The sequence below is a fragment of the Ahaetulla prasina genome, chromosome 3 (genome assembly GCF_028640845.1).
Source record: "Ahaetulla prasina isolate Xishuangbanna chromosome 3, ASM2864084v1, whole genome shotgun sequence".
Classification (NCBI taxonomy): domain Eukaryota; kingdom Metazoa; phylum Chordata; class Lepidosauria; order Squamata; family Colubridae; genus Ahaetulla; species Ahaetulla prasina.
In genome coordinates, this window is record NC_080541.1 from 151,492,353 (window position 1) to 151,519,361 (window position 27,009).

Here is a 27,009-nt window from a genome sequence, read left to right on the forward strand (position 1 = left end):
AATCAGGAGGAAATTTAGGTGACACCATATACCTGCCTGTTTGCTGAGCAAATATAAGATAGACTGCTACTCTGCATTGAAGACCGGCTATCTTATCTGCATTTCAGGGTCACTCAAAAACATTACATTGTCTCAGCGATGGGGAGTAACTGACCAACGCGAGGCCAACCATTTGTGTCACCTGAAATAGAAAACTTTATCCCGATAAAAGATCCCCTCCACCCAAAACTCCTTCCAGGAGCCTCTTACTGGATCCTCCCGCTTCCTGGCTGACCAATAGCAAAACGCCCCCCCCCCCAAATACAGCCACCCGGCAAAGTTCCATTCTCTCTTTTCGCGTTCCGATCTAGATTGATTTGATTGCAAAGGGGGGGGGAGCCGCTCCGCTCGATGGGTTTGGAAGTGGGGGGGAATCGAACCCAAAGTCCACGTTTCCTAGAAATGGGGAGGATCCTTAAGAGGCGGAGGAAGCCGGAGCCCCCGCCAGAGGGTCACAAGTCACCCTGCAGTAGCAAAAGTAACTTGCTGCTTGCAGCAACAGTTGGACCCGCTTTGGATCGGGGTGGGGTGGGAAGAAGCCTTGCTCACTCACTTCTTTTGACCGCGACTGCCTGCGCAGGTATGGCTTTGTCCCTTTTTAAAAGCAGGGCCGCCCGGCGCGGTGCGTTAAGCCCCGGCGGCCTTTGGAAAGATTGCAACGGTGCGTCGGGCCGGGTGCGTAAATGACAGCATCTTGAATTTCCCCTTTGCTGGAGGAGCCCCGCAGAGACAAAGCGCGTGGGCGCATGGGCCCGTGGCCGGTTTTCGCTTGCCGGCTACTGGGTCCGCTCCTGTTCCACGTGCGGGCAGCGCCGTTTGGGCTTCTGCCCCGCTTCCTTTCGTCTCTTTCTTCCTCATGTGTTAAGAGTATGGAGAAGCGCCTACAGCCAAGGGAGGAGGAAGCCAAGGTCGGCTTCCACGCCTCGGGGCCCTGGAGGAAGGAAAATCCTTGGGTGATTAAGTGCGTGGGTGCAAGGTTTAAAGAAAGGGGAACAGCAAACACGGGTGGCCCAGCAGTTTTTTTGCAGCTTCACGTGGATCGAGGGTCTTGTACCCATTTATCAGAAGGCAAATCTCACAGCTGACCTCTTTTAAAAAAAACTTGCTTTTTTCACACACACACAAAAACAAATTCGCAATTTTTATAGAGTCAGTGATGAGGTTTGCCTTCTGATAAATGGGTACTTGTGTTTTTTTTTTTCGGCAGAGGGCTGTACAATTCTGATGTTCCTCGACTTACGGCCGCAATGGAGGCCAACGTTTATGTTGCTAAGAGAGACATTGGTTAAGTGAGGGGTGCCCCATTTTTACCATCTTTCTTGCCACAGTTGTTAAGTGAGCCACTGCAGTGGTTAAATTACGAATGCGGTGGTTAAGCCCGAGTCTGGCTTCCCCATTGGCTTTGCTTGTCAGAAGGTCGCAAAAGGTATCACAGAGGATGCTGGGACCTTGCAACCGTTATAAATGAGACTCAGCTGTCAAGTGTCCGAATTCTGATCACATGAGCATGGGGACGCTGCAGTGGTCATAAGGGTGAAAAATGGTCATAAATCATTTTTCTCAGTGCCGTTGCATCTTTGAATGGTCACTAAATGAATTTTTGTAAGTCATGGACTATCTGTACTTTAAGACGCAGCTACCACCCTGGGAACATTCCTCTGTCAAGATTTAACTTGACAGCAATTTCGGTCCATTGGAAACAAAACAAAAAGGGCTCCCAAAGGCAATGGCACAGTACTTTTAGTGTTTATTCTGAGAAAAAAAAATAGCAGAATGCTGCTTTAGATGACCTAAGACTGGTTGGTTATCAGAAATCCAGGCATAGATTGTGATATTTCTCAGCAGGGGAGAAAGGTTGCTTTGCAATTTTTAAGCATTGGAGTCTTTCTATGAATTCCATTGATAAGTGGCTCCTAGCTGGTTTAATTTTTTATTAAAGTAAATAAGTTAGTTTGAAATCTTCAACTCAGGAACAATGCCTAGTGATTTCAGTGGGCTTTGATCCTCTGCCGTAGGGATTACATCTGATTGAACAATGTGTGAAGTGTAGGATTTCAAAATTCCTTCGGTTGTTCCAAAGCCAATAAAAAAAAATCCTTCTGCTTATTCAGAAGTAAATCCTATTTAGTTCACTTAGGTTTTGCAATCAAATGCATTTTCCTAAATGTGCAGTCTCTGAAATACAGGTATACCTAAGTGGTACTGGAGCTTTTTTCACTCTACCTGGCATTAGCTGTGTAGCATATAAGATTCAAGACTGTTGCTGCTTCTTGCTTTTCAGATTGCCAGCGTCAACAATTTTATTCTGACTTATAATGAATGAAATTTATTTGTCAGTATTGTTAGAAAAGAGAAAGCACTCAGTACCCAGTTCTGTTTATGTACACAGGGGAAAGTGGAGTTGCTTCCACAAGACATTTTCGGAAAAAGAATTCAAATTTCTCTGATGCCATTCAGCTTGTCAGATTCAGAGGAACAGCCAAGGCCAGGGGTCTCCAAACTTGGAATCTTTAAGACTTGTGGACCACCTCCCAGAATTCCCCAGCCAGACATGCTGGCTGTTGAATTCTGGGACTTGAAGTCCACAAGTCTTAAAGTTTTCAAGTTTGGAGATCTCTGGCTAAGGCAAAGAGAGGACATCCTTGTTTTCAGTATAGCATTTATATGGCATTTCATGTGGCATAGTATGAAGAAACATTCCAGACTAGAATTAGCAAATCATCAAGGAAATGAATTTGAGAAAAAATGTACTTTGTTGATTTAAAGAAAATAACAAAAATTATGGAATATTTTGAGCAAGGACAGGTAGCCCTCACTTAATAATGATGATTGGGCTGTTTCATCACTGAACAACACAATTATAAAGCAGAAAAGCACATGACCACATCCACTTAAAATGGCATTTCAGTTTGCCTTCATTAAACAAATCACCCGCAATTGTTAAATGAGATGTCACATGACAGTGAGTTATAACATTACCATTGATGTGGCTTGTTGGAAGCTGGAAGTGACAATCACAAAAGGCGATCTACATGATTGCAGGATGCTGCAACTGTTATAATTGTGCGCCAGTCACCAAGCACCCAATTGCAATTTGACTGCAAATGGCAACTTTGAGGACCATCCATAAATCCTCTCATTCAGCACCATTATAACCTCAAACTGTCACTAAAGAAGTGATCATTAAATGAGGACGGCATTTAGAGGCAGAGATTTGGCTACTGAGCGCAATACAAGTAGTATAGGTTGGAATTAATGGTAATAAACAGAAAGGCTAGTAAATTTTTCAACATTGAGCGAATCATATCATGTCCCCTTGACATTATTGACATGTTTGGTTGGTAACATGAATGGATATCAATTTTGAATGTAGATCATGCCATGTTGTTGGCTGAAGAGCCCAAATATTTTGCAGCAAATGTTAAGATTGTAAGATGTTATGTGGAACTGTGAACTAATGCACTAAAGTTCAGAGCACCTGTGTTTGACAGGAAAAATGGAATAAATAGATGTAGGGTATGAGTAACCAATAAAAAAATAGAACATGTAGATGAATTTTTGTACTTTGGTAAAGTGTTTATTAAGGATAAAACAATGGTGAACAGTTAAGATATGCAAATGCTGTTAGGGGGTATTATGTAGTGTGTGGTGAAGAATGAATGTCAGAAGAGAAAATAAGTAAGCATAATAATATGCTTTCGTCCAAGTAAAAGTGAGAGTTGGGTATGTTAGAAACATAAAAGTATGGAGAGTGGCATGGAGAGTGGAGTACATCAAAAAGCTGTATAGTAAAACATGAAGAACTAAGATAAAGACTTGTTGCTGAATGAATGCATTTGAATATGAAAGTAAGTGACCAAGGTATGTTGAGGTAATATGACGTCAATCCTTCAGGACAGGTCAGGAAACTGACATTGCAAAGGTTGTTGGAAGATGTAACCAAGATTCTTTAAACAACTGCTAGTTGTATTTTAATTTAATGTAATTGTATCTTTGTATTTTCCTCTTAGAGCAGACAGAATCAAGGTGAAATTACCACGGTTATTCTTATATTTCTCTACATTTGATCAGCTAAATCAAGGATAGTCAACCTTTTTATACCTACCGCCCAATTTTCTATCTCTGTTAGTAGTAAAATTTTCTAACCGCCCACTGGTTCCACAGTAATGGTGATTTATAAAGTGTATCGTCATCTGCGCATGCCTCTCGCACATTGTGGATTGGGTTTGGGGGAGGCATCGGCTACCAGCTCTGCTTGTCTGTTACAGCTGGGTGGTATGGGGGGAGATGCGCGAGCTATTCTGGGATGAGGCTTTTTTGTTTATGGTCGCACTATAGCGCCACTTAGTTTCACTTATATAACATGAACTAAACTTATGTGCGGGCGATACAAATAGTATATTTTCAGAAATTTAAATTGTCGCAGGGAATTAATGAAAACCTAATGAAAATGTTTTTAAATAATGCTATGAAAATTTTTTAAAAAGTCAATTAAATTTAAAAAAAGGAAAGTGCTTCAGTATCGGACAAAACCCTTACCGCCCACCATGAAAGCTGGAATGTCCACTAGTGGGCAGTAGGGATTAGGTTGACTACCACTGAGCTAAAGGAAAGGCTGAGAAAGTTGTGGTTGGATGGAGTTAGTTAGATTGTGAAAAAGAGAGGAATGAGAAGGTTAAAGAACAAAGACCAACCTGTGAAGCGGATGAAGCAGGATGGTTTGTAAACTCAGAATGGTATAGATAAGTGTGGTGTAGTTACTCTTCCATTTATAACTGGTTGCTTAGTGACCGTTTGAAGTTACGATGGACCCCCCCCCCAGGTACTTACAACTTGGATTCAAAGTTCTGATAGCCACCCCCTAAATGGTCATGTGACTGCATTTTGGGTGCTTGGCCTGCATTTATGGCCATTTGCCAGGATAAAAAATGGGTTCACTTTATGTCTGTGGCATTCGTTTAACAACTGCTGCAAAAAAGACAATAAAACAAGATACAATCACGTGATGACCCATTTAATGACTGCTGTTACTTATGACCATAATTCAGGTTCAGTTATGGTTATAAGTTGGGGCCCAGTACATGTAAAATAAACATAGTTTTAGCTAAGCTTCAATCTCTTTTTCTCATCACCTATCTTTCAATTTCCTGTGTTACTATTTCTTATCCCTGTTCTGTGGTCTGCAAAATTGTGCTTAACCCCAAAGGAAAGAGTGTGTTGTACTCATAAAGTAAGCTTTAATATAAGCCAGTGTGTGAGAAAGAGGCCAAAAATGTCACAAAAAATGGGCTTGCCACACCAGCAGAATTGGCATGTTCCATATCCCTTCCATTAGCAAATGTCACTGTGTGGGAACTAGAGGTTGGCTCTCTGTCGCAATGTTTGCCCTATGGAAACAATATCAACCCAGAGGTGCTGATGGCCCCGACCTTCTTGACTCTTCTTAAGACTTAAAAGACCTGGATGTTACCTCAGATACTTGGGCTGGGAGGTTAAACCAGTCCTGCCGGTGGATTTATTTGTTTTGGTCTTTATTGATTGAAAATAAAATGTTTTTAGAACCTCGATGTATGTCGTTTTGTTCTCATTGCCATTTTTAACCAATACTTGGGTTTCTTTATTTTGTATACAATGTTCTGTTTTTTAAATTCTAATCCCCTGAGTGCCATGTGGTTTTTTTTACATAAATAAATGCTACAGGAAACTTGCACTAGTCAAAACCACTGCAAAATCTGCATCATAGCTGTCAAAGCTATACACTCAAAGCTATATACAGCATTTCAGAGGTGATATTCAGCAGGTTCTGACCAGTTCTGGAGAACCGGTAGCAGAAATTTTGAGTAGTTCAGAAAACCGGTAAATATCACCTCTGACTGGCCCCGCCCCCACCTATTCTCTGCCTCCCGAGTCCCAGCTGATCGGGAGGAAATGGGGATTTTACAGTATCCTTCCCCTGGAGTGGGGTGGGAATGGAGATTTTACAGTATCCTTCCCCTGCCACGTCCACCAAACCACACTCAGCAAGCCACATCATGCCCACAGAACCGATAGTAAAAAAAATTGAATCCCACCACTGCTGCATTTGGAGTCTGCCCAATTTTTATGGGCTCCACAGAGTTTCTTAAGATTATCTGTCAAAATTCAACTGTAAATCAGTTAATTTTCTGATTTTCTACTTCTTAAAAAAGACTAAAACATCTCTATTCAGTCTCTGGTAGACTTAACATATTCACTTTACTTTCAGCTGACCAACATTGACTGGATATGGAACCAATTTCACTGTATCTGAAGAGTGAACATGGCCCTGTAGAAAAAACAACAACATAGAATGTAAAATTCTATTAGAATTCAAATATTATTTTATGTTCTATGTTGTAAGTTGCCAGCTCCTAACATCAGCTCAAAAGGTTTTCGACCCTTTGTGGCTGTTTTATGTAATACATGCAGCCAGATCCAAGGCCAACACAGTGTAAAACGTTTCTTAAATGTTGCATACTGCCTATAAATCCAAGTTTCAAAATGGTTTTACATTGTGCCTCCAATGATGCAGCTAGCTTGTGGCCCAATCAACCCTATTTGGAAGATGTCCATTCTCTGTATGTCCAGCTCATTTGAGCAACCAGGTCATGTTGTTTCTGCAAGGTGCATTTGAGGCATTTGCAATTCAGACCGAATTATTTGTTTTGGGCTTCCTGGAAAAGGAAGCCCATGTAGTGAGTGTTGCGGTGTAATACATTTAGTCAGGAGATAGGCGGCTGATATACAACCACAGAGACCTTTGCCTTCAATCGCTCCTTCAACCGAGGCATGTTTTATAGCTCTACTGTTTGTGCAGTGTCGCTAGGCCAAATATAGCAAAAAGGTTAAAGGAAGCAAAGATTATTTGTACGATTCATTGCTGACATGCTGGAAGATAATTGTGAGAATTCTCCTTACCGGCGCCTTGGGGCCAAGTTACGTGTTATAGAATTGTAAGTAGGATAATCCTAAAAACCCCTTTCTTTGAGGAACTTTCCTTCAAGATTGAGAACATTATGCATTTTTCAGTGTAAGAAGAGGCGGGGAAGGAGAGAAAAGTTTTCCTGCTGTTCATTCCCAAGTGATGGCTCAGGACTTTGAATCCTGCAGAAGTGTGCGTGTGAGAGAGTTTAAGGGCAGGGAGTGCAATAGGCTATCTTCTTAGAATGTAATGTTTAAATAGCATCAAAGTTACAGCAAAGAACCTTGAAAATCCTTTAAGAACTGGACATTCTTTTTCCAAACAGATCTAGGTAACGGAATACTCTTACTTAGTTCGGTTTTGTTTATTTCATGTTTAACATTTCTTAGCGCGTTCAGGAACCGTGCTGCTTAAAATACCGTGTAAAACAGGCTATGGCTGGGTGACCTTTTTCGTTGAAAGAAAGAATAATTTGGCTTCCCTTAAACTGATAGTTTCATTTGTTAACTTTCGAAATGAAAGCAGGTGGTATGTGTGCAAAATGTTTAGCTTCTTAACAAAAATAACCTGTGGGTTTGTTCATTTTTTTGGTTTGTTTTTTTTTTGAACGGCAGGAATATGATGGCTCAATCAGATTCAGATTTCATGGAAGAGGAATCACTAAAGAAGGATTTAAAGTTCTACTTTATGAATCCATGTGAAAAATACAGAGCTAGACGTCAGATACCGTGGAAACTGGGGCTTCAGATTCTGAAGATAGTTATGGTTACTACCCAGGTAACATTTTAAAAGATGCTCATGTGTTACTTTGTTGGGGATTCACATGTATGAAATGGCAAATGAATGAATTCCTAGTAGATTTGTTGTTTCTAATTTTATTCAGCTTAAACATAGAGAACTGGATCAATTGTGGGTAGAAAAATAAACAAATAGTCACACTCTGAAGTCTTGGACCACTTGACCTGTTATGTGTATTAAGTTAACTTGCATCACAAGAATTACAAAAGTAACTATTAATTCAGTTGGGGGAAATGGTTTTTTTAATCAAGGGCTACTGGAAAAAATTAATAGGGCTGACTTGTTTTTAGAGTAGTTATTATATCTTTGTATGTCATGAAAACATGGAATATATTCTCTAACTGACTGAACTCATCTTTCACTCTTTCCCCCGCTTCTCTCTCTCTCTCGGCCTCTCGTGGGAGAAGTTCAGTAGTGCCCCATCTTGAAAAGACCTTGAATAAAGGTAGCCTTCGACTTATAACAGTTTATTTAGTGACCATCGAAAGTTACAACAGCATTGAAAAAAGTTATTTATGACAGTTTTTCACTTTACAACTGTTTCAACATCCCCACAGTCACGTGATCAAAAGTTGGACGCCTGACAACTGGTTTATATTTATGACCAGTAAAGAGCTGTGGTGACACAGTTGCTAGAATGCAGTACTGCAGGCTACTTCTGCTGACTGCCAGCTGCCAGCAGTTCGAGTCTCATCGGCTCAAGGTAGACTCAGGCTTCCATCCTTCTGAGGACAGTAAAATGAGGACTCAGACTGTAAACCGCTTAGAGAGACTTGTAAAGCACTGTGAAGCGGTATATAGTCTAAATGCTATTGCTATGACGTTTGCAGTATCCCAGAGTTCATGTGATCAGCTTTTGCAACCTTCTGACTGGCAAATTCGCAAAAGCTGGCAACTACAGTGATTCACTTAACAAAGTGAAGTCATAAAATGGGACAAAACTCACTTAGCAACAGCAATTTGGGGCTCAATTGTGGTCGTAAGTCGAAGACTACCTATGATATTGAATAGATTCATTGTCAAATGCTTGCAAAACCACCACCTCTTTACATTTACATTACATCTTTTTACTTTGCAAACAATATTGGAGATGCCAAAGATATTACTATAAATTTGTATAGTCACACTGGGAACTCATTCAGTTTCTAGGTTAAAGTATGTAAAGGCAAGTGTTTGCTCTGTGTATTGGACAACCCCTATACTATCTATCTACCTGCTAGTCTAAATGTTTATTTCTCATATTCCTTGAGTATGAAGACAGAGGCTGCTCAACCATTTTGCTTTCATTTATAAAAACTTTGAAGGGATTCGAAGATGAGAAAAAGAAATGCCTCTTCCATATAATGCAAATTAATGAGTGTCCTTCAGTTTATTTAGGAAATTAAGATTAAATGGGTGTTTTTATTCAGTGGCATACTACATATGCTTTGCATGTTGATTCTAAAAGGATTCTAAGGTATTTGAAAATAATCTTTGGAATCTTGCTCAGAGAGGCTTTCTTCCAAAATCTTAGAGAGCTCACCACAGAACTATATAAATAATGTAAGGCTAGAAATACCAAGTATCTGATTTGATAATGATTAAACAACCTTCCCCAACCTGGTGCCCTCTATATGTTTTGGAAGTGCCAGTTCTATAGTTGGTAGTCAACATATTTTTTTAGCCATTTTGACTTAGAGTTCAGTATTTTGTGGGTATCAGACTTGGAAGGCTGCTTTCTACATCCATGTGAAGATCTAGCTGGATTTGGATGGTGAGAATAAATGAGAAAGTGAACTGAAAAGATTTTTTAAAAATAAGTAGATGTAGTTTCTCACTAATCAGGGTCCAAAAACAAAGAACTTATTTCTTACATTTTTTTCATATTTTGAAATTTTAATTAAAAATACTTTGAAATACGATATGGAGTGAGATACAACAATTTGAGAAATCAAGTGGTGATGAGCTTTCAGGATTAATGTCTGTGGCCTTGTTTTATGGTGTATGGAGCATGCTTTGCTGCCAGTTGTAGCTGGCATCTTCACAAAGTGAACTGCTTTGTATCATGCCATTCGGCAGCTCCCAGACAACTGAACAGGGACTTGAGTGGGTTCTGAGTATTTGAACTTTTTTATTTATTTATTTATTTTATTTGTCAAACACAACAGTATATATAAGTATAAGCATGAAATAACCATACGAACTGGATACAGTCAAAGGGTAACCTCTCTCAACAATAACAAAAAGGTTCAAAATTTTCAGTGTAGCCTGTTCTGGAAAGTTCTTTGAGACACACAAATGCTGGGGGTTTACATATTGCCTGTATTAAACCATGATTTAGCAAGCTAGGATGCTTATATCAAAAAGTACCTGCTGCCTGATTTAGGATGTGTTACATAAAACAATTCATCTCTTGCTCTTCTCTTAAAGCTCATCCTTTTTGGTTTGAGTAACCAGTTGGTGGTTTCTTTTAAAGAGGAGAATACTATAGCTTTTAAGCATCTGTTTCTGAAAAACTACTCTGGGGTCGATGAAGATGACTACAGTTGCAGTGTATACACACAGCAAGATGTCTACGATAGCATCTTTTTTGCAATTAGTCAGGTAAGTGTCTACCTTTGATATCCGAGTATATGAGTGAAAAATGTGCACCCATCTGACTAGAAATGGAAACACTAATATGGTCAATTCAATGGACAACTGAATGTGAGAACTATGAATGTGGGATTTATTTGATTTAAAGGCTGTCCAACTCCATGTTTCTACTGAATCCTAAGCTGAATCTGAGATTCAGTGCAGAGATATAAAATCTCTGGGATTATGCCTTTGGTATGTCCTAATAATTTAACACAATACCTACTTCTTTAGAAGTGAAAATTGTAAATTCATGTGCTTGCCCAAAAAATACGCTAGATATTGGCCACCTTGCTAAGGCTGTAGCTACAATCCAACCCTTTTGCCACAGGGAAATAACAATTGAATTCTTTAAAAACTTGGCATACTTTTGTTACAGTTCAGGGTAATCTTTTCTAAAAGGAAGTTTTTAAAATTCACAGATTTGCTTCTAAGTAAATGTGTAACTGGGAAAAACAGGAAATGAACACCAAACAGTGCAATTAATATAATAGCCTTCTATTAACAGGTTTTTCAAGTTTATTTTGACAATAAATGAAATGTTGCAAAAGGTAATTTCAAGCTTCTTGTTTAAATATCTGTGTTTTTGGATGTCTTATAATCAGTGGTGGGATTCAAATAATTGAACAATCGGCTCTCTGCCCTAATGACCAGCTGGGTAGGCGTGGCTCGGTGTTCATGTGACCGTGTGGGCGTGACAACCTCACTGTCACTCACATCGATGGGTGCTTCGCCTTAGCTATTACAATGTAGTAAGGGTTAACCAGAGAGGCAGTTTCTGTAAGGAGGGCAATAAAGATTAGGCTAGAAACAACACCAGAATGTTTCCTTCCTGCCTTCCTTACAGGATGAGCCTGTAAAGTGGAAAAAAACAAAATAAGTTTACTTCCAACAACCAGTTCTCTGAACTGCTTAGAAGGTTAACAACCGGTTCTCCTGAATACGTGCGAACTGGCTGAATCCTATCACTGTTTATAATCCAATTTGAGGCTACCAAAAAAAGAGTGTTTCTTCTTTTGTTCTTTGCATCTAGTACCAACAACTGAAGAATATATCACTGGGCACACTCGGTTATGAGCAAGATGAAGATGACATGGCTGGCTTACACATATGTAAGCAACAATATAAGAAAGGCACAATGCTTTCTTCTAATGATACTTTGCTCATAGACAGTACTATTGAAACAGGTACTTTGGAATCAGCACTGTAACTGTAGCTGTCCATTTGATATTTGCATGTTTTTCAAAACCTGGGGACAAAACTTATAGTTAGTCTCTGATTTCAGGTTTGCGCATAATGTAGACTAAAGTTCTCTTCTCTCTTGTGTAGTAGAATGTTACAAAGGATAACTGCACTACTATTAATCTTCTCTTTATTCCCATCACCCATCTCCTTCCACTTATGACTGTAACTTTGTTGCTTGTATCCTTACAATTTATACTGATATTGATTGTTTTCTGATTGCTTAATTGTAGCCTATGACTATCATTAAGTGTTGTATCATTAAGTGTTAAATTTGTACCCTATGATTATCATTAAGTGTTGTAAATGTTGTACGGTGATGAAGGTATTTTTTCTTTTATGTACACTGAGAGCATATGCACCAAGACAAATTCCTTGTGTGTCCAATCATACTTGGCCAATAAAAAATTCTAGTCTAGTCTAGTCTAGTCTAGTCTAGTCTAGTCTAGTCTAGTCTAGTCTAGTCTATATAATCATTTGCCTTGGCTGCCCAAAGACCACTTGTCTGTAAATAAAGCAAGAGCTTTACTCTCAGTATGCCACAAAAGTAGATTAACACATCACAACAAGTTATAACATAATTCATATTTTGACATGATGTGCTGTGTGCCTTAGGTTTATGCCATGGTTTGCTTTAGGAAACTTACACCATTTGAAATAAATTATTTTTCTTAGATTCCTAAGTGAGACAGTGGCCTAGCGATGATTTCGTAATTCCTGGTTTATTTTTGCTCCTCACCCAAGTCTCTAATTAAGAGATACAAGGCACTCTGTTAAAAAAAAATGTGTGGGTAGGTAGGTGATAAACTAGGCATTAACTTTCCAAGCCATGATTGAATTGCTGATCTGAAAGTCTAACTGGGTTTTTCATTAAAGCATGGTTAGTTTGATCTGTGCCATTGGAAATTGTTTTTTAACTTAACAAACTGGGATGTGAACCAAGCTTTTTGGCCAGTAAAGAAACGCCTTTCCCCACCTGTTATACTGTGCCTTGGTGAAATACGGAAATATAAATTAACCCCCAATTCCTGTCTACCTGAATTGAGAAACCAGGGTGATTTGTTTGAGCACTGAACAGGAAATCTAACCACAGTTAAATTTACAGTTCAAGCTTGCTTAAAAGTGAAAATGGGAAATCTTTAGGCAGTTAGAGGGCACATTTTTATATTATTCTTTTTCTTTCGTGTGGAGGTTGGTGATATAATGCATCTCACATGTTTTGGATTAGCTTTATTTTGAAAATCGGGAGGAAATTGCAGTTCTGTGATTTAACTATTTGCCAGATCAGTTGCGGACATAGGAGTTTACTTGTGGCATGTGCATTGACTATTTCTGTTTTGGGATCAATTCTTCCAGAATTGATGATGATTTTAGTTTCCAGATTTTGATAAAACGGGGGCTTATATTCCTCATAGCAATCAGAAGAAAGAGCAGAAAGTTTATGGGAAGCTCATGAACGCTTTGGCTCTCTGAACTGTAAGGGGATTGTCTAGTGTAGCCTACCCCTTTTGATTGTACTTAGGTTCTTTATATATTGTGTCAGTCTGTACAAGAAGTAGTCCTCATTTAACAACTGCTCACAATTACGATAATGACAAAAAAGTAACATTGCAACCATAGGAAAACTGAAGTAAGATCATAAGCACTGTTGTAGTTTCACTAAGCAAGCTCTTTGCTTAATGACCAAATTGTCAATCTCAATTGCGGTTGGTAAACAAGGACTAACTGCATAGCCAATGGATTAATTGGAAGAGGGGTTTGGGATGGGTACCCAGATAGCTTATTTGTGGAGGTTTATTCATCTATCTACTTCTCTTGGTTTTATTATTTAGATATTGCTTATATACCAAACTGGATTTACAGAATATAAAATTATAACTTGGAACCATCTTTCTTGTATAAATCTGAAGATGGTGATAATAATGATTTTTGCCTAATGTTTGCTTGCTTTGAAACCAGGTTGTTACAGTTATCACATCTTTCAATTTCTCAAGCCCATTGTATATATCTAGAATCTAGAATTTTATTGGCCAAGTGTGATTGGACACACAAGGAATTTGTCTTGGTGCATATGCTCTCAGTGTACATAAAAGAAAAGATACGTTTGTAGGTATTTTTGTAGGTATTATATTTGTAGGTATTTAAGTATATCTTTTGCTTCCTTCTTCCAGAATGCATTCATTTGAAACCTCAGGATCTGTCCACTAAGGAAATAAGTGACTTAAAGAATTCAACATTTTTCCACCTTGAATTCTATAGGTAACATGCGGTTTTTAAAGCCCAGTTTCTATTTCCTTAGAAAAAGAAAATGTTGTAATGGTTTCTCTTTTTCCAGACTCATACAGGTTGAAATTTATTTTAAACTAAAAGGCATTGATCTGCAGACTATTCATACTCGTGAGCTGCCTGACTGTTATGAATTTGAAAACACTGTGAGCAATTTTTTATTATTTCACCCATAGAAAATATCTTTTACTCTTCAACCACTTTTTATGTTGGCAACTCTTATACATTAGCTTAATACAAGTTGTCTTAGATTTATGACCGGTCACTTAATTATTGTTTGAAGTTTCAAAAAATTTCTATCTGGGGAGTATTAAAACCTAGATTTAAAGTTCTGACAGTCAGCCCCCCCCCCCCGTCACATGCATTTACAGCCACTTGGAGCATCCCATGACCACGTGCATTTTATGACATTTTTGCTGAAAATGGGCATCTATTTCCAGTTTTTGGCAAAACTGGACCCATAGTGAACCATTTGTTTGCTTACCAACCACCATAAAAAGGTTCATAAAATCAGGTCAGTCACATGACTGACCTTTTTCACAACCATCACAAATTATAACCAAGTTGGGCAGACTCTATTAATGTCGTAACTTGAGGACTCCCTGTATTATGCATTTCTTGTACATTAGCTTAATATATTGTAGTGGGCAATACACTGACCTATGAAGGAACTTTGTTTACCAGCCAAAGGATTTTTTTTTTGTATATAATGCGTCTGTATGTAATATTTCATAAATATTTTTAATGGGAAAATTAGCAGTGATCATTGTTTAAGCAACTTTCCATGCCAGGTTGTTTAATTTCTCTAGTCCTCTTCTACAAGGCACTTACACAGCTTTGTTCTTCATTGGATTGAAAAAAGTAAGCTGCTGGATATTTTAGTCTTTAGGGAGAAATTGAAATAAATGGGTGAGGCAAACTAGGTACTGTAAATTGCTACCTTTTAGTGATAGTAACAAGATGCCTAAATACATTGTCAAGCTACGTTCTGGAGAATTACTGCTTTGATACCTATGAATAGATTTAGAGGTCTGTAGCTTTTTAAAAAACTTACGGTATATAGCCGTGGCACATGTAGACAGTGGGCATGCGAGCTCAGCTCCACCAGCTGATTTTTGGGCCTTCTGGGGCTGTTTCCTGCCTCCGGAGTATCTGGGTGGCGGTGGGGAAGGCCCGTTTTTCTCTCTCACCTGGCTACAGAGCCTCTCTATGAGTCTGGGGAGGGTGAAAATGGGCTTCCCCACCCCCGCAGGCCCTCCGGAGGCCAGAAATGGCCCATTAACAACTTCCGGTTGGACAGGAAGTGACTTTTTTGCTGTCCCCAGCCTCCAGAGCCTCTCTAGGAATCTCTGGAGGCTGGAGACAGCAAAAAAGTCACTTTCTGTCCAACCAGAAGTTGTAAGCGGGCCATTTCTGGTCTCCGGAGGGCCTCTGGGGATGTGGGGGAGACTGTTTTCGCCCTCCCCAGACTCATAGAGAGGCTCTGGAGCCAGGTGAGAGAAAAACGGGCCTACCAGGTCATTGCGTGCCAGGAACTGGGGGGGAGGGGATCATGCCCGCAGGGGTGGGGTGCATAGAATTATGGGTATGGGCACATGCACGTGCGACACCCGCCTGCCCCTCCCTACTGGCTCGCAATGGCAAAAAGGTTACCTATCACTGGTATATAGGATGCTGTATACAAAGACAATTTGGTGTAGTAGTTAAGGCACCAGCCTAGAAGCTGGGAGATTATGTTCTAGTCCTGTGTTATGCACAAAGCCAGTGGGTGACCTTGGTTCAATCACTGTCTCACAATCCTGGGAAGAAGGCAATGGCAAACCAATTTTAAAATTTCGCCAAGAAAATCATTCCAAAAAACTGGACTTCTCCAGGCAATTACCAGGAGTCAACAATGACTCAAAGGCATGCACCCCCAAAAAGGGTGTTCCATATGATCTAAAGTAGATATCCATTCTAGGGTGTAAATATATATTTTTCTTTTTTTCTTGACAGATTACTTTTAACAATATGGCTCACAGTGGTAAAATAAAAATATATTTTGATACTGACGCTGACATTCAAGAATGTAAAAACTGGAATATATCTGGCTCTTGTAAGTATCATGAATACTTGAGTAAGAAAATGGAAGCCTCCTTTTCTATGGATAGCACCATTTTGCCTAGAGACTGTGGCACTGATGGCTTAAACATTGTCAACAATGCAGAAAATTTGACTGGGTCATATTTCTTGAGCAAATAAATATATATGCCTATATAACTAGCTATGTGGAAGAGCAGTGTTTACCATTTCATGTCATTATTCTGAAATGGAAGACTCCTTGGATTTAATTTTTTTTAATTCAGCTAAGAGAAATGGATGTCTAAAATAACCATCAAGCTTTTCCTTTCATATTAAGTTGTAATAAAATACTGAACAGAGAAGTTCAAAATCATAAAAACTCACCTAAACTAATATTGCAATTTAACACAGAAAATGCATACATGGAAAATTATTGTGTAAGCATTCTTTACAAGTACCTGTGGTTAAGAGAATTATATTTTGAAAGTCTGTAGATCATTGGGGTTTTTTTTGTTTTGTTTCTTCATTCTTCAGTTCAGAATGTTCTACACTTAAAGGGAGGTGACCTACTGCAATTAATTTATCACCTCTGTAGCAGGGGTAAAATCCAGCAGGTTCTGGAGAACCGGTAGTGAAAATTTTGAGCAGTTTGGAGAACTGTCAAATCCACCTCTGGCTGACCCCAGAGTGGGGTGGGAATGGAGATTTTGCAGTATCCTTCCCCTCCCACGCCCACCAGCCGGTAGTAAAAAATTTAGATTTCACCACTGCCTTCTAGTGAGTGGCTTGGAAATATCTATATTTTTTAAGTCTTCAAGTTATTTATTTTTCTATTCCCTTTAGTAGTTCAGAAGAACACACAGTATATCTTGGTTTTTGATGGCCTTGTTATAGTGAGCTGTTTTGCTTCCCTGATTCTCTGCACACGATCTATTATTCTTGCTCTAAAATTGCAAAAAGTAAGTGTATGCCTCATTTCCATGCATGCATTTCATTTTTCCAAAATAACAGAAAGTAAGAATTGTTGTTAAGATATTTGTCATATAGTTTGATCAGAAGTCCTATTTAAGTCTGAAACTAATAGCGGGATATGTTTTTGAAGATGGGAAATTCATATTCCAAATTTGCTTTTATTTAACGGTTGCTTATTATTAGAGCTTCCAACTGTATTTAGGCATGTTATTTAAGTCACTTTAATTAATCACAAGGTGCAATCCCAGAGATAGAGGACATAGAACATACCAATTTTTCCCCAAAATAAGACATCCCCTGATAATAAGCCCAATTGGGCTTTTGAGCGCATGGCAATAAGGCAAAGTGCTTATTTCAGGATTCAAAAAAAATATAAGAGAGGGTCTTATTTTCAGGGAAACACGGTATTTAATTTTCAACTGCATAAGAAACAGACATATCTTGGCACATTAGACAAATAGCCTATTGGGATCCTTAAATTAAAGTAATAAATTCCATGTGCATCACAATCCAAAAATTATATATAATAACAGCCGTCTGAACACACAGTATAATTGAGAATTGCATATGTGAATCTGAAAGGAGTAAATTGTAGGCTTGATACAAATATAATTCGTATTTTCTTTTATTCTTGTCTTTTATGCTATTTTCTAACATATATTTGCGTTCTGTATTCTATAGTTTGATATTGCCTAATGGATAATATTAATTAGAATAATTAAATTTCATGTTGATATAACATTACATTTTGGGACTTTTAAATATTGGTTTTCGTTTCTCTGTACACTGTCATCCTACTCAAATGGATTAAGAAAACTGGAAATGGAACAAATATGATTATTTTGATTGTGTGTTGTGTATGCCTAAGTTACTTATAAACCCTGGCTGGTTCAACGAACTGTAATTAAAATTCCACATTTGGAATGGGGTGAACCGTGTAAATTATTGAACACAGAAATGAATGGTATGAAATAGCTTAATTTCTCTCCAAACAGAGACTGAATGTTGGCAGTGAATAGCAGGAATAAGTAAAATTTTAAAAAGAATGAGATCTTAAAAGTTATTCAATAACACTCTTCTATAGTGTGTGTATACACTAGAGATGGATGAAGTTGTTTCTAAAATATAGTTCCTATAAGACAGTCAGTGATAAATGATACTTGGATTGTAGTTCAGCAATAGTTCAGCAATAGCAGTAGAAACTGTATGTAAGAAGTAAATTAGAAGAAATATGTAGATCATTATAAAAGAGAAGCAAGCAAAGATGAAATGAAGTGAATATAAGAAGCAAAAAAGAAGAAATATACTGTTTAATGTAAAATAGAGAAGTAGATGAAAATGGAATAAGTTGAAAGACAATGTTATTAATTAAAAATATATTAGGGGAATTCTAAATATACCCAATAAATGGAAAAATCGGGGTTGTCTGGACTCCATGGTGAAAAATATTGAATTAAAAATGAATACAGCAATAGAGAGAGATAAGGAGGAGGAGAGAGATAGAAGAAAGGGAGAAGGAGAGAGAGGAAAGGAAAGAGGAGAGGAAGAAAGGGAGGGTAAATAAGTGTAGAAGAGAAGGTTAGATAGGGAGGAAGAAAGGAGGAGGGAGAGAAAGGAAGGGAAAGTAGAGAAGGAGTAGGAGGGGAACTCATCAAATTTGCAGATGACACCAAGCTGGCAGGAATAGCCAACACTCCAGAAGATAGGCTCAAGATACAGAAAGATCTTGACAGACTTGAACATTGGGCACTATCTAACAAAATGAAATTCAACAGTGAAAAAAGTAAGGTTCTTCATTTAGGCCAAAAAAACAAAATGCACAGGTACCAGATATGTGGTACCTTGCTCAATAGTAGTAACTGTGAGAGGGATCTTGGAGTCCTAGTGGACAACCATTTAGATATGAGCCAGCAGTGTGCAGCAGCTGCCAAAAAAGCCAACACAGTTCTGGGCTGCATAAACAGAGGGATAGAATCAATATCACGTGAAGTGTTAATACCACTTTATAATGCCTTGGTAAGGCCACACTTGGAATATTGCATTCAGTTTTGGTCGCCACGATGTAAAAAAGATGTTGAGACTCTAGAAAGAGTGCAGAGAAGAGCAACAAAGATGATTACAGGACTGGAGGCAAAAACATATGAAGAACGGTTGAAGGAACTGGGTATGTCTAGTTTAATAAAAAGAAGGACTAAGGGAGACATGATAGTAGTGTTCCAATATCTCAGAGGTTGCCACAAAGAAGAGGGAGTCAAACTATTCTCCAAAGCACCTGAGGGTAGAACAAGAAGCAATGGGTGGAAACTAATCAAGGAGAGAAGCAACTTAGAACTAAGGAGAAATTTCCTGACAGAACAATTAATAAGTGGAACAACTTGCCTGCAAAAGTTGTAAATGTTCCAACACTGGAAATTTTTAATTGGCTAACATTTGTCTGAAACTGTGTCAGATTTCCTGGGCAGGGGGTTGGACTAGAAGGCCTCCAAGGTCCCTTCCAACTCTGATATTATTATCATTATTATCATTATTATCATCATTATCATTATTATTATTATTATTATTATTATTATTATTATTATTATTATTATTATGAGAGAAGAAAGGATAAAAGAAGGGAGGAGGAGGAATGAGAAAGAGAAGAAAGATTGCTGTAAAACGAAAAAGATGAAATGGAAGAAAGGCAACCCCGAACTTGTTTGAATATATCAGGATAAAAACTGAATTATTTAAAAAATAATAAAAGAGAATATATATTAGTAAAAATGAAGACATTAGAACTTGAGGGCGAAAGAAAATGCGGCTTACATAAATAAGCATAAAAATATCAAGACATGATTAAAAATATGGAAAAATAACATTTTGGCAGAACTTGTAACTAAGTAAAATGTACTTGGATATGTTAAGTTGTGTAAGATATGATAGGGCCAATACTCTGTTCATAAAATATTTGGGTGGGTGTGAGGGGAAAAAAATCAATAAAAATTGATTTTTTAAAAAATAGTTCAGCAATAGCAGAACTACTTATCTTAATGCAGTTCCTTTGATGATCACATGGTGGCATTATCATAGCAGTGGTGTGATGTTAATTAGTAAATCATTCTTATTTTGAAACAGTTTTTTCTTCTTATGTTAATCTTTAAACCAGAGATTTGTGAATTTTTTCCTGGAGAAGTATAAACGCCATGTATGCAGTGCAGACCGTTTAGAGTTCATAAATGGATGGTACGTTCTGGTGATTATCAGTGACATAATGACTATCATTGGCTCTATAATGAAGATGGAAATAAAAGCAAAGGTAATCCTTAAAGCTTCAGTTACTGTTGGTTTGTGACAACTGAAAGAATTCTAACCTCTAAAACACTTGAGATCTGAAGAGGAATCAGCTCTTTCTCTTTCAGTGGTTAACTTTTTTCTTTTCTTTTTTTCCAGAATCTTACAAGCTATGATGTTTGCAGCATTTTTCTTGGAACGTCCACTCTATTTGTTTGGGTTGGAGTCATTCGATATTTGGGCTACTTCCAAACCTACAATGTAAGCTCAAATAGCAAAGTGCCAGAAACTGAGTGGGGTTCTCCCCTCCCCCCACAAATATGGTATCTGATGGACTTTCTCCCAATTTCCTAGGTACTCATTTTAACAATGCAAGCATCCTTACCCAAAGTTCTCAGATTCTGTTGTTGTGCTGGGATGATATACCTTGGATACACTTTCTGTGGCTGGATTGTTCTAGGACCATATCATGAAAAGGTAGGTGGGTGATCTGGAATTTATTCTTTATGACTAATTAAGGAATATTATAAAACACTATTGCACACAAACATAAATTCAGAGGTAAATGTTTCCCTCTGGGCCAGGGGCTTCCAACCTTGGCAACTTTAAAAAGCTGGCTGGGGAATTCTGGGAGTTGAAGTCCTCCAAGCTTAAAGTTCCCAAAGTTGGAGACCCCTGTTCTGGGCTATATATTAGTGGAGTTATTCATAATTTAACTCATAGTTCTAATTGCTAAAGGATCTTTTATATCTGAAGAAAGAGACCGTGTGGTACTCCAGTCTTCATTGGTGAAGGAATTAAATGCAACTATTGACTTTGTTTATGGGTGGCTTGAAAGGTGAAATGTATTCATTGTGATTTCTCTTGCACAAGTTTATTGCTAGAGGGCAGCATTGTCTAATGCTAGTTAGCTTAAGAGAGAAACATAGCTTCTTCCCTAAACTAATATTAAATAATATTAAAGTTCTTAGGTTCCTGTCTTTCTAGTTCAAGGCTCTAGAAAAAGCCTCAGCTGAACTTGCCAACAAATTGGCAGGGTAAATCCTAAAATACAGGTAGTCCTCAATTTACGATCACAATTGAGCCCCAAATTTATGTTGTTAAGGGAGAAATCATGACCTGGATTACTGAGAATAGACATTTAATAAACCTAGAGGTTCAGATACTTTTATCACACATAGATATGTATCTGTGGCTCATTTCTTCAATAAATAAATGAATAAAAATAATGTTTTGACTGCTGATCGATTTCTGTTTTTCTAACTTTTGGATGTGTGAAGAACAGAGCATATTTTATGTCATATTTAAGCAGAAATATTGAAAATTCAGTACAGCAAATTCACAAACTTTTAAGCACCACTCTGGAAATTGCTGTTCTCCTAGTGCAGGACAGCCCTATCCATTTTACTCTATGGCCTCAAACTTCAGTGTCCTCCGCATATCATATGGAACAGTGGTGAGTTGCCCCCGGTTCGGACCGGATCTATAGAACCGGTAGTAAAACTGGCGGGAGGCTCCACCCACTGACCCAAACGTCATCAAAATTCTTCTGCGCATGTGCAGAAAAGCGCGCGAGCGGGCACAATGCGAACCGGTAGTAAAGGTAAGTAGAACCCACCCCGATATAGAACTTCTATCCACCAAAACGTTGACAGTCCTTAATGATGCTTTCAATGAAATCTGTTACCTAAAGAGTATTAATACTATATTGACACTTAGCATGGAAAGCAGCTTTTAGAATTATGATCTGTGTTTAATTTGCTAAAAAAAACATGCAGAATATTGTAACACATTTATACAATTTGGAACAATATGCTCTATGTGAGATGTGAATCCTGCACTCACTCTTTGAAATGTACATTTTTTTCCTACAGATATTTTGTTGTCTTTGTTTAATCCAGGTTTAGTAATGTGTTGAATTTTAATAATGAGTTGTAACCTGTTTATTTTAAGAAGATTGGACTAAAATTACTCTGAAATGCCACAATAGCTGTTTCTGATGTCGGTTATGTTCTGTGCTCCTTACTTCTAGTTTGAAGATATGAACACAGTAGCAGAATGTCTCTTTTCTTTAGTCAATGGTGATGACATGTTTGCTACGTTTGCTCAGATCCAGCAGAAGAGTTCCATAGTCTGGTTATTCAGTCGATTATACCTGTATTCCTTCATTAGCCTCTTCATATATATGATACTCAGCCTCTTTATTGCCCTCATTACAGATGCCTATGACACCATCAAGGTAAAATATACTGTGTTAAGTACTATTTCTTGAAGGTGGTCTGGCGCTTACTTCAGGGGTGGGCTTCAAAAATTTTAGCAAGGGATTCTCTGCCTGGTTGCTGGATGGGCGTGGTCATTGTGGGCGTGGCCTAGTCAGCCTCCTGCACCACAGCAGAGGGGGCATTTTTGCCCTCCCTGGACTTGGGAGGTTTTCTTTGAGCCCCCGGGAGGGCAAAAACAGCCTCCCCAGGCCTTGGAGGCTCTCTAGAGGCCAGAAATGGGTCCATTTCCTGCCTTCCTGAACTTCCGGTAGGCCTGTTTTTTGCCCTCCCGAAGCCTCCGCACGCGCCCTGCACTTACCTGCATCCAAAACGGGCCGCGTGGAAACTCCTGGGAGGGCGGGGCAGGGTGGTGCGGGCAGGGCTAGCCAGGAGTGGGATTTGGGGGTTCTCCAAACTGCACCGAATCTTAGCTAAAGATTCTCCCGAACCCCTGTGAACCCCCAGCAGCCCACACCTGACTCCTTATAGGAACATTCAGACATAAAACGTTACATGTGAGCTTGAAAATTCATAGAAACTCATTGGATATAGTAGCTTTTTAAAGCAACAGTCTCCAACCTTCCCGGCTCTGTGGACAGACAGTGTGTCTGTTAATCATATACTAGAAAGCTAGAAACCTTTTCCTAGGATTTCTTATTTTTCAATTTTGAAGTTACTGCCACATCTATAGTAGCTTCTCTGGAGTGGGTAGAAGAGTAAACTGGAAGAGGTCGGGAAAAGCAGAAGTCATCCTTGTACAACAGTAAGAAAGTTAACTGTATCACTGTAGTACCACTTTCAGGATGAACAATCTATCTCGGAAAGCAAATTGAATGATAATTATCAAGGAAGTGAAAGGATATTTGTGGTTTCATTAAGTAATAAATGAAATACTCTTAACAAAATTAGGTAAGAAGATAAGGTGTACCAAAAAGCACTTTTCCCTCTTTGTGAGCAGCCTAAATAACATTAGATTTCAACCTTCCAATATATTTGAGGCTGCAGATCTCTGCTCAAATGATAACTCTTCTCACCAATCATGCCCCTTTCCCACAATAGGTGAAGAAATGGGAAGTCCAGACAGTGTAGGTTAGTGTGAGTAAAACTGTTTCCTAAGAGATTTTCCTGTACACTCCTATTTCAGAAATACCAACAAACTGGAGTCCCAGTTACAGATCTTCATGAATTTCTAAAAGAATCCAACAATGAAAATTATGGCTCAGGACAGCGGGCATCCATGAACCTCTGTTGCTGTATGAGGTCAGTATTTTATTCCACTGATTCCATTATGCATTTTTCCAGTATACTATATACCTAAGTTTCCTTGTTATGGACTCTCCGATGAAACACAGCTAGAAATATGAATACAACTTTTAAGCCCTCTTTCCCCTTTTGTATTTATCCTTTGAAAAATGACTTGAAATTTAGGAAATGAAGAGATCATCATAATTCTTTTTCTTGAGGAAGAATTCTGCTCTTAGGAGCAGTTAGGTTTGCTTCCATTATGGCATAAACAATTTTATATCATTGATTGTATTTTTTCCCCAAATTGATTAATAAATAAAAACATTGAAAGTTTGTTCTAATTCTGCAACAAATTATTTTCTGTGATGAAAATAATTTGTTTTATTATTTATCTTTACTTGATAAATTTATTGACAGGCATCTGAAGCCAGCTAAAAAGAGCTAACAGCTTTCTCATAACTAGGTTTATGTATAATGTTAATAGATAATTAAAAAAAAACATGGTTAGCACCCTGGTTCCTATAAAACTAAATAATAATGGATAGATTTTAAAAATGCATGAAGCCAATAACAAACAAAACACATTGTGGTATAGCAATGAGAGCACAGGATCTTAATTATATTCTGAGATGGGAATTGCATTAGTCTGCAATTCTATAAACATCATAATTATGATGGTAAAGACTCAAGAAGACTCAAGAATCCCATTTTCAAATACCGTATTTTTCAGAGTATAAGACGCACCTTTTTTCCCCAAAAAAGAGGGTGAAAATCTGGGTGCGTCTTATACTCCGAATGTAGCCCCCCCAGGTTCTCAAAGGGAGATTTCAGAGGCTGAAAAAAGCATCAGAAATGAAGCTTCAGAAAAGAAGCCCCCAAACAGAGCTTCAGAGGCTTTTTTTCTGAAGCTGTTTCAGGGCTTTTCAGAGGCATTAAAAATTTTTTTTTCTGAAACAGAGTTTCAGAAGTTTCAGAGGCAGAAAAAAAAGGCAAAAAAAAACAAAAAAAACCAGGCACAGAGCTTACAATCAAGGAAACTGTTACTAAAATTCACCTCTGCAACAGCTGATTGGGGGTATTCCGGGAGGCCATCCATCTGCCAATCAGCTTTTTTCTTATTTTCCTCCCCAAAAACTAAGGTGTGTCTTAAACTCAGGTGCGTCTTATATTCCAAAAAATATGGTACTTTTTTGTATTTTATATATATAGCAATAAAACCTAGATTCTGGCTGAGTCTGAATAAACAATTCTACACACAATTATTCCAAACTATTCAATAACCAAAAACTGCATTCTAAAGTTCATTCATAGTTATGATCAGTATAACAAGGAGAGCAGCCTCATACCGCCTTGAATGAAATTTTAGGTATAAGCATAAGTAGTCCCTAGTGGTGCGTAATGGGGTGAGCTCCCATTACTTGTCCCAGCTTCTGCCAACCTAGCAGTTTGGAAGCACGTAAAAAATGCAAGTAGAAAAATAGGGACCACTTTTGGTGGGAAGGTAACAGCGTTCCATGCGCCTTTGGTGTTTAGTCATGCCGACCACATGACCACGGAGATGTCTTCGGACAGCGCTGGCTCTTCAGCTTTGAATCGGAGATGAGCACCACCCCCTAGAGTCGGTAATGACTAGCACATATTTGCGAGGGGAACCTTTACCTTTACCTATAAGTAGTATGAACAATACTTGCATAAAACTTGTACTGCAGCTCCTGATTATATGTAGAATCTGTCGTTACTTTGGGAATAATGCAAATAGATGCAATCCAATTATGACCAGAAGAGAGGTTCAAGCTTGTTTTTGAGACCATAGTGGGGATTCAAAGAAGAAACAAGCTGGACCACTGAAAAAATCATAATGCTGAAGTCAGCAAGCCTTTATGTTGTTGAAGAAAAGAGCAGGACTATAGAAAGCCAGCCAGGAAAAAGTTGGCTTAAGAAAATGGGCCGTAAGAGATAGTACTCTGAAATGGATGAGAATGAAACCATTGGTGTGGAGAGTTATAGAAAAAGCAAGGCAAGGCAAGGCAAAAATAGGGTGGTGTAGACTTCAAAGGTATTTGTAAATTGGCAGACATTCTTTGGAATAAAGTGACTGAAACAGAAAACAAAGCAAAAAAGAAGTTTGCAAGTTCTTTACTTTGAGGAAAAAAGATTTTTATTGTAACAATTTTACAGAAGGAAAACAGGCGTGTCTTTTATAAACACTCTGAGGACAGGGTATGAGCATGTAGGAAAACGACTAGACAATGATGATGAAATAAACAAGATTTCAGGTAATAGAATTAGACATGGGACAAGTCTAATAGCTGATTGTAGGAATATAGATTGAAACAACTAGGACAGATGGCTCTCCCAATCCATTCCTGTAAAAGCTTCGTCAGTAACTATTTCCTATTCAATAATATTTTATTATTGCAATTTATATAACTTTTAGTACTTGAGTTAGCCGACTATTTTTAGGTCAAAGTTGGGCAGATGTGTTAAGTGACCAGAGTCTTAAACCGTGATTTTGTTAGTGGATCCTGATTTTGAATAGATATAATCTACTGTGAAGATAAACAACTTATGGAATATCTGCTATTTCAATAGAAGGCCTAGGAGAGCTTTTCATTATCTGCTGTGTTCTCTAAATAATTTAGATAAAATCACAAAGTTTGGGCTTTTCTTCTCGAATTATATTTTTAAGGCACAGGATGGAAGTATGCAGCTTTATGTACACTGAGAGCATATGCACCAAGACAAATTCCTTGTGTGTCCAATCACACTTGGCCAATAAAAAATTCTATTCTATTCTATTCTATTCTATTCTATTCTATTCTATTCTATTCTATTCTATTCTATTCTATTCTGAGAAGAGGGATAAAGCTGGCAAGGAAGGGCATATAAAGGCCAGTTATTATTTTGCAGAGGGATGGAAATCTACAAATTACTAGTGATAATATTTTGATTGGTCCACTCATACCTCCTTCCAACATTTTTTTATTCCTTTGCTGTTCTAAAATAATGAATTATTTCTTTTTTCTACAGGCGAAAAAGCGATGATAACCTTATACTTATTAACTAAAGATAGTTGGCATGGCCCAAATTGTCAACAAACTGCTGGAAAGCTGGCCATCTTGAATTTATTGGAAACACTGTGCGTGCAAGTCTTTTCTACAAATTCATGACTTTAATGTAGTTCAAGGAAAAAGAAGTAGCAGCTTTTTTGCGGTCAACAACGGGAAGCTAAAAATTTGTAGTAAAAGTGTTGGATGAACAGTTTATAAATTGATTGCAATA

The 27,009-nt window shown here is 38.1% G+C and overlaps 1 protein-coding gene across 3 annotated transcripts; it reads left to right on the top strand.

Moving 5' to 3' along the window:
- Positions 1-530: 530 nt before the first annotated feature.
- MCOLN2 (mucolipin TRP cation channel 2) lies at positions 531-26,986 on the top strand. 3 transcript variants are annotated; one of them, XM_058176339.1, is made up of 14 exons: positions 531-619; positions 7,594-7,756; positions 10,187-10,360; positions 11,424-11,577; positions 13,804-13,891; positions 13,968-14,064; positions 15,914-16,013; positions 16,823-16,938; positions 20,097-20,246; positions 20,381-20,482; positions 20,576-20,698; positions 22,254-22,460; positions 23,627-23,742; positions 26,758-26,986. In XM_058176339.1, exons 2-14 carry the CDS (start codon positions 7,598-7,600, stop codon positions 26,792-26,794), a joined length of 1,623 nt encoding a protein of 540 aa, XP_058032322.1. In that variant the 5' UTR covers positions 531-619; positions 7,594-7,597; the 3' UTR covers positions 26,795-26,986. The 3 variants fall into 3 exon arrangements, with proteins under 3 accessions (XP_058032322.1, XP_058032320.1, XP_058032321.1); XM_058176337.1 differs by lacking the exon at positions 531-619 and adding an exon at positions 6,801-7,010; XM_058176338.1 differs by lacking the exon at positions 531-619 and adding an exon at positions 6,801-7,010 and having other exon boundaries at positions 16,826-16,938.
- Positions 26,987-27,009: the final 23 nt, after the last annotated feature.

Bases quoted from the DNA above. Each gene is read 5' to 3' on its own strand.
- MCOLN2 (XM_058176337.1), top strand. From the start codon at position 6,943: ATGCTGGAAGATAATTGTGAGAATTCTCCTTACCGGCGCCTTGGGGCC. The intron at 16,939-20,096 runs GTAAGTGTATGC...TCTTTAAACCAG, and splicing joins TTGCTCTAAAATTGCAAAAA to AGATTTGTGAATTTTTTCCT. The intron at 20,247-20,380 runs GTAATCCTTAAA...CTTTTTTTCCAG, and splicing joins AGATGGAAATAAAAGCAAAG to AATCTTACAAGCTATGATGT.